At 29.1% G+C, this 7174-nt stretch overlaps 2 protein-coding genes across 2 annotated transcripts in view; both read right to left on the bottom strand.

Annotated features, from left to right (window-relative positions):
- Window positions 1-537, bottom strand: part of LOC100302382 (ribonuclease H1-like) — an 88998-nt gene extending 88461 nt beyond the window's left edge. The window contains 1 exon segment of the mRNA NM_001162971.1: window positions 374-537. The gene's annotated coding sequence lies outside the window, so the exon portion shown is untranslated.
- The window catches only part of LOC100570820 (52 kDa repressor of the inhibitor of the protein kinase-like), a 10032-nt gene extending 6208 nt beyond the window's left edge, over window positions 1-3824 (bottom strand). The window contains exons 1-2 of the mRNA XM_008185894.1: window positions 3778-3824; window positions 3417-3700 (exon numbers count right to left, since the gene is read on the bottom strand). Of these exons, the coding sequence (XP_008184116.1) occupies window positions 3417-3700; window positions 3778-3824 (331 nt within the window). The remainder of the gene's footprint in view (window positions 1-3416; window positions 3701-3777) is intronic.
- Window positions 3825-7174: the final 3350 nt, after the last annotated feature.

Raw genomic sequence — 7174 nt, 5'->3', positions numbered from 1 at the left:
AATAAGTAGGTATATTAAAATTACCTGTAAGTGTAATAACTCAAAAAAGAGAGGAAATGAATGTTGTATAAGATAATAACATAAATATAAATAAAACGCCTGTCAATAGATATATTAGAATTACTGATTTAAGCTATTACCTTCCTCCTGATCGTCGGAGGGCTCTCGAGGTCGTGATTCGAGAATATGATCAAATACACCGTACAGTAAGGTTGAACGCAAATGATTTTACTGCGTGATAGCAGCGATCAACACAAATTATTGTACCAAAAGTCTTACCTGACTCGCAGCCGTCCCTGGGCTATGCTGTATCAGTTGTAGGTGACACGAAATAATATTTAAAATTAAACAACTCAAAATAACGAACACGCACTGATTATTGCTCAACACAAGGAGTCCAGTTGCCGCTCGTAGAATTCGGTGTAGAAAAGTTGTGGTTTGGATGCTGTTTTCCGTCTGGTGCTCATGCACTCGAGAGGGGTTGTTGACGAGATGACTGGTGCTCGTGCACTCCGTGGCTGGTGCTCATGCACTACTGAGAGGTACGATATACGGCTATGCTGACCAGAGAGTGTTAGGCGGCTTTTTCAAAGGGTTATCGCGAGCCTCAAAACTAGGTCATCCTTCGGCTGTAGATACACCCTTTACCCTTCCTTTTGTATAAGAAAGTAACACTCTTTGCTCTTACCATTATAAATGTGCTACGCTTGCTTAAACCGTACTCGTCTCTTTTTGTTATTGATAATTTATTGTTTTATGACATGTGACCGATTTCTACGTGCGACAGTCTGGCCGTTATTTATTATTTGAAAGCATTTTTTGTACAATGATCTGTGAGCATATCATTACATAAGAATGACAAATTTAGGAAAAAAATTCGATGGAAAACAAGACCAACTTTATATCTATAATTTATAAATATTACATGTATTAAATTTGTTAATAATTATGTTTATTATTCTATAAACTAGGTATATGGTATGATGTTATACCAAAGATTTTTTTTTTTTTTGAAACCCATATGTTATAATTAGGGCTCAGTTGAATTTTTTTAACATACTGTATGGCGTATGCCAAATATAACTACAAAATGTATTTTATGTAGGTAACTATGAAAGTGTGATTAAAAATATCAATTCTCTTAGACCATATTTCAACATTTTACAGTTTTTAGATAATATTTACAATTTTAAGGTTGCCGAGGTTTGCATATACGTCATGAAAAACAATGTACCTAGAATGCCTATACAGAGCGCCGTGTTATCGTTTACATCAAGCAAAATACAAAATATTTAATATTCACTCAATATTACTACAGTAGTACAGACATGACTGTAACCTTCCTTTAGTTATTGTAAAATAAATATATTAATATAAGTTGTATGTGTAACTTAATATAGATGTCCACTAATTTAAACCTACCTACGTAATTATAATTTACAATATATTTGTAATAATATTAATATTTGTTTGGGTGCTTCGTGCTAGTCGTAATAGTTAACATTTTTCAAATATAATTTTGGAATTAGAATAATTTGATCAGCAATATTTTGGACTTAGAAAATGAACGAGTGAAAAAAATTAATAGATTTGCATAGTATAAAATTATTATTGTTGTGGTAAAGTGGTAAAAAAAACACTAATGCGCGAATGCTACTAATATGCGAAAGCCACTAAGGATGGGTTAACCTAACCTCGCTTTAGTGATTTTCGCTACTTAGTGGTTTTCACGCGTTTGTAGCTTTCGCGCTTTAGTGGATAATGCTAGGTTTACACATGCATGTTTACCCATGCAAGTTGAGGCACCAGTGACGTGTTAACATGTTCTGGCGTGCAAATGAAAATAAAAGTTGGAACATTCCAACATTACTCGCCAGTTGTAGATGATTGCGCCACAACAAACATGCACATTGCACGTGTATATCGACCTTTAGGTGCCTTAGTAGCATTCTAGATGTTTACGGACATTGTCAGTTTTCAATTTTTTTAGTTTTTTTTTTTCTATAAATATCAATAAAGTTTTATCTGTTTGACCAAAAAGTATAAAAATTTATTACAAGGCTCCTGATATGTTTTTGCAATAGCAGTTGAAAAATATTAAAAATACATTGGCATAATTTTTTTTTATAAGCATTTAGTAATTGAACTTTGACAAAATTGATCAAATTTAAAATTGAATAATTATTTTGTAGTTAAAAATGTATAAAATGTTCGACTTTTATATCTAAGGTCTAAAAATTTAAAACAAGATTCCACGTAAGTAGTTAATTCTGTTACCAAAAAATCTAAAAATACATAAACACAGTTTATTTTTATACTCATTCTATAAGTTAAAATTTGGACGAAATTACATATTAAAAAACCTAGAATAACTATTTTAGTTATTTTGTTGTGATTGTATAATATTATTCGTGGGTACTTGAAACTTTTAAAGTATACTATTATATATTTATGATAGTATCACGGTTTGTTGTTGATGTATAACGCGTTATAAGTACCTAATGGATATTGTGATATGATTAATTTGGAATTTATTATAGGTAAATTTTTTTTTAATACCATAGATAAGTATATAATATGTCTTATACCTAGACTGACATACCGTCTCCGCTCAGAGTCGTTTTTCTTATACAATGATATTATATCAATTGAATTCAAATTTAATACCATCCATTATACAGTGACCCACTTGTAATTTACTGTACAGCAGAGCGATATCCACTTACCCACCTTTTTTTAATTTGTTTTTAGTCGCGATAGGTACGCATAAGACGTAGTGGCGTAGTGCTAAATCCTTACCACTGTAAAGTTTTAACTTTAATAAGACGCGTTTTACCTGTAGGTAGGTAAATATAGACATATTATATAGGTAGTGTATTATATTATGTACAGGTACCAATTTTTCAAAATAATAATTACAACTAATATTTTCAAACAATTTTTAACATTTATTTAAAAAAATATATATTTACAAATTATTATACATTAGTTCAAAACAGTATACAACTAGGTATTTGGTATTTTTATACAATAATAAAATAATAACTAAGCATACACACAATATTTATTTTAATTTGAATATGACCTATTAATACGTCATGATTCATAATAATATTATATTATATTAATATATAAGTAATAACATAATATTAACACAGTATATAATAGTATAGTACCATTGGGAAACCATGTTTTTGGTGGATATATTTTGTTAAATAAAACATTTTAAATGCCAAAACCATGAGATGTAAGTAATCGAGCTCACAAACTTTGGTAGTTGGGGCACTTCTTTTGTGTACCTATATGTGTATAATATAGTCAATAGAAAAAAAATTCCAATACTTTGTACTTCGAAATAATAATAATAATAATAATAATTTCTTCATTATTTATTATCTTGTATCATACCGACTAACTTAGCGCAATCATTGGTTCGTATAATTCCTTTTCACCCATGTGCATTTTTCTTTTAGCTTTAATTGTTTTATCATTTTCATTCTCTAAATGTTTGTTTAACTTCCTCTTCTTTTTCGACTTGACCTTTTCTTCACTCGATGGTAAATCCTCCATCGGAGCATATACCATATGGTATTGTGAGAATGATGACTTGGTGGGAACTGTGATATCAGCAAAGTCTCGGAACCCTGCAAAGAAGTCATCTGGGTCACGGAATGCTGATGGTCTAGGATTTCCGGAAAACCTAAAAACAGTTATTAACAAACACAATTACAAAATTGACGAAATTGTTTCAGTTATCGATTGGTCGTTGGCCTGTACGGTCGTTTTTGCGTTTTCGTCGTTCTCTTATCTATGTTTGTACGCATTGTATTAAGTTAACGTGAAAAGGTCTGTAATAATAGTATATCTATATCGAAATTTCGTATTACAATGCTATGTTTAGTGTGTAATGATGAAATCTACGACGGTGATAAAATTAAATGTAAAAACTGTAAAGACTATTTACACTTCTCATGTGCTAGTTTTAGAGAAGCGGCATTTAGGAAATTAACACTTGTAGCCAAACTAAAATTTTCATGCTCAAAATGTAAAGTTAATGTGGGTCTTACTAGCAATACTAAATCCAAAAATGAAGACAATTTTGTTGGATCAAACGAGACTCTGTCGGATTTGACTTATTCTGTTAAATTTATGAGTGCTAAATTTGATGATTTTGGTAAACAGCTGAAAGAAGTGCTATATAATATTAAAGAACTGAAAGAAGAAAATAATTTGTTAAAGGAAAATAATATTAAGTTGAATTCTGATATCTACAAACTATCCAAGCGACTAAATCTACTTGAACAGAAATCAATCATAAATCATTTTGAGATAATTGGTGTACCAGATTTGAAAAATGAAAACTGCGAAAAATTAGTGGAAGATATTGCAGCTGTAATGGATCAACCAGTGTCACTGTGTCAGTAATCAAGGCTTTCAGTATAATATCAAAAATATCTAATAAACCGATGAAGATCATAGCTGAACTTTCATCAACGCATCAGAAAAAAACCCTTATGGAGTCCGCAAAAAAAGAAAAACGTTAAGGCATGTAGTATAAATGAAAGCTGGGGAAATGGAGGAATTTTTGTTAATAACTATCTTACACAATATAATAGTAATCTATTTTTTAAATCTAGAATGTTTGCTAAAGAAAATAAGTAATAACTTTAAGTTTGTCTGGTATAATGACTGTAAAATTTTTATAAAAAAATGTGAAACCTCGAAAGCCACTATTATATATGACGAGACTGACTTGTCAACAATTAAAATATAATACTTCAAAACAATAATAATAATAATAATTAAAATTAATAATAATATATAGATCTTAAATCATACTATATTAATACTATTTTCTTAATTTCTTTTTAGTTATGCTAATGTTTAATTATAATTTATTAAATCGATTTCTAGATTATAAAACGTAATATTTTAATTCTATATCTGAATTCATATGTAAATTCAATCTACTTCATAATATAACTCTAAATGTACTAAACTGCAATATTAGAAGTGTAAGGCATAATTTTGATGAATTTTTGTTATTTTTGGAAAATGATATACATAGTAAAAACTTAGATTTAATTATTTTAACTGAAACCTGGCATGATGTTAATTATTGTAATTTTTCTATACATGGGTATAATCTGTACTTTTCTAAACTTAAAAGAAACCAGAATGATGGTGTTATAATCTTTGTTAAAACTCATTTATGTGCTGATATTTTTGAATACGAATACATAGAGGCTAATATTAAGAAAGTCACGTTTAATATATGTAATGTATTTTTTAGGGTTTATTGTATATATAGATCACCCTCTGGTGATAAGAACAAATTTTTGACCATTATAAATAGTATACTGTCTAAAGATGAGTGTATAAGTGGACATGTTGTAATAATTGGAGATATCAATCTAAATATAATTGGTTCTGATTGTGATGAAAATGAATACCTTGATACTATATCTAAAAAATGTAATAGGTCACTAATTAATGTTTATACTAGAACCCCAATTGGCCAAAGACATTCATGCTTAGATCATATATTTATTCAATCAGGAAATGCATTGAACTCCAAAATTGAAGCAGGTGTCATTCAGAAAAATATTACTGATCACTTCTCCACGGTTTTGGCAATAGAATTTAGTAAAGAAAAGAGTGTCTTAAATCGCAATGTTAAGACAATCAATTATAATGATCTGGAAAAGTTATTTAAAAATGAATCTTGGGCGGATATTTTTAATTGCAATGATGTAAATAGTTGTATGGATATTTTCCTAGACAAAATTAATACTTTTGTCAAAATGTCAACAACAACAAAAGTTTTCAAGTCTAAAAATAAAAGGATTAGAGAATGGATGACAGCTGGCCTTCTTTGCTCGGTGCACTTTAAACAAAAATTATCTTTAAAAGTTAGAAAATACCTAAATAATGTTAGACTTGCTATATATTATAATTTATAATAAATACAAAAATAAATTAATATCTATTATTCAAGCTGCAAAGTTAAATTATTATAAAAACAAATTTCAGAAGTTTTCGTTTAGTCCAAAACTCACTTGGAAGGTAATTAATGAGATATTAGATAAGAATAATAATAAGAATGATGATGTTAAAGTTATTAAATTAGATGATAACACTCTTGATGTCAAAAATGAGCCTCTAAATATTGCAAATATCTTTAACAATTTCTTTATAAATATTGGCAACAGTCTAGCTTGTAATATCCAGGAATCAACATTTAAGTTTGAGGAGAACATTACTCCTATATCATTTAACAGTACATTTAATGAAAACATTAAAGAATCTGATGTTCGAGTAATGATAAATAAACTTAAAGATGATACTGATGTGGATTTTGATGGTATCTCGGTAAAGATTTTAAAAGTCGTAATAGACAGTATTATAAGCCCTCTGACATATATATATAACTTAAGTATTAAAAATGGTATTTTTCTCGAGAAACTTAAATTAGCTATAATTAAACCAATATATAAAAATGGGGATAAGACATGTATAAACAATTATAAACCAATTTCCATGCTTAGCAATTTTTCGAAAATACTAGAGAAAATCGTTAAAAACAGGCTCATAACATTTTTAGAAAAATATGAACTGCTTTCGAAACAGCAGTTTGGTTTTAGACCAGGTTTGGGAACGGAGAATGCCTTATATAGTGCAACACACTTTATAAAAAATGCTCCAGACAACAGTAAGAAAGTAGTCGCGATTTTTCTTGATTTGTCTAAAGCCTTTGATACTGTTAATCATAAAAATTAATAAATATTTTACCTAATTTTGGTATCACTGTAACAAGCTCAAGTTGGTTCACAAGCTACTTGGAAAACAGAAAGAAAACTGTTAGCATTAATGGTATTACAGGTGATGATCTATTTATAAACTGCGGTGTTCCTCAAGGAAGTGTGTTAGGTCCACTCTTATTTATATTGTACATAAATCATATGTGTAATTTGGACATTGACGGAAGAATAGTCACATATGCAGATGACACCTGCTTACTCTATTGTGGAGACTCTTGGGGTGATGTTAGAACCAAAGCAATTCGAGAATCCAAAATTGTTGTGGAATTTCTAAAACTTAGGAGTCTATCTATCAATTTCAAAAAAACTGTGTTTATGAACTTTTCGATAAATTATGTTAAAGATAATTTTGA

The sequence above is a fragment of the Acyrthosiphon pisum genome, chromosome A2 (genome assembly GCF_005508785.2).
Source record: "Acyrthosiphon pisum isolate AL4f chromosome A2, pea_aphid_22Mar2018_4r6ur, whole genome shotgun sequence".
NCBI classification, from domain to species: domain Eukaryota; kingdom Metazoa; phylum Arthropoda; class Insecta; order Hemiptera; family Aphididae; genus Acyrthosiphon; species Acyrthosiphon pisum.
Note: the sequence above shows the minus strand (reverse complement) of the source record. Positions and strands in the feature narration are given on the sequence as shown.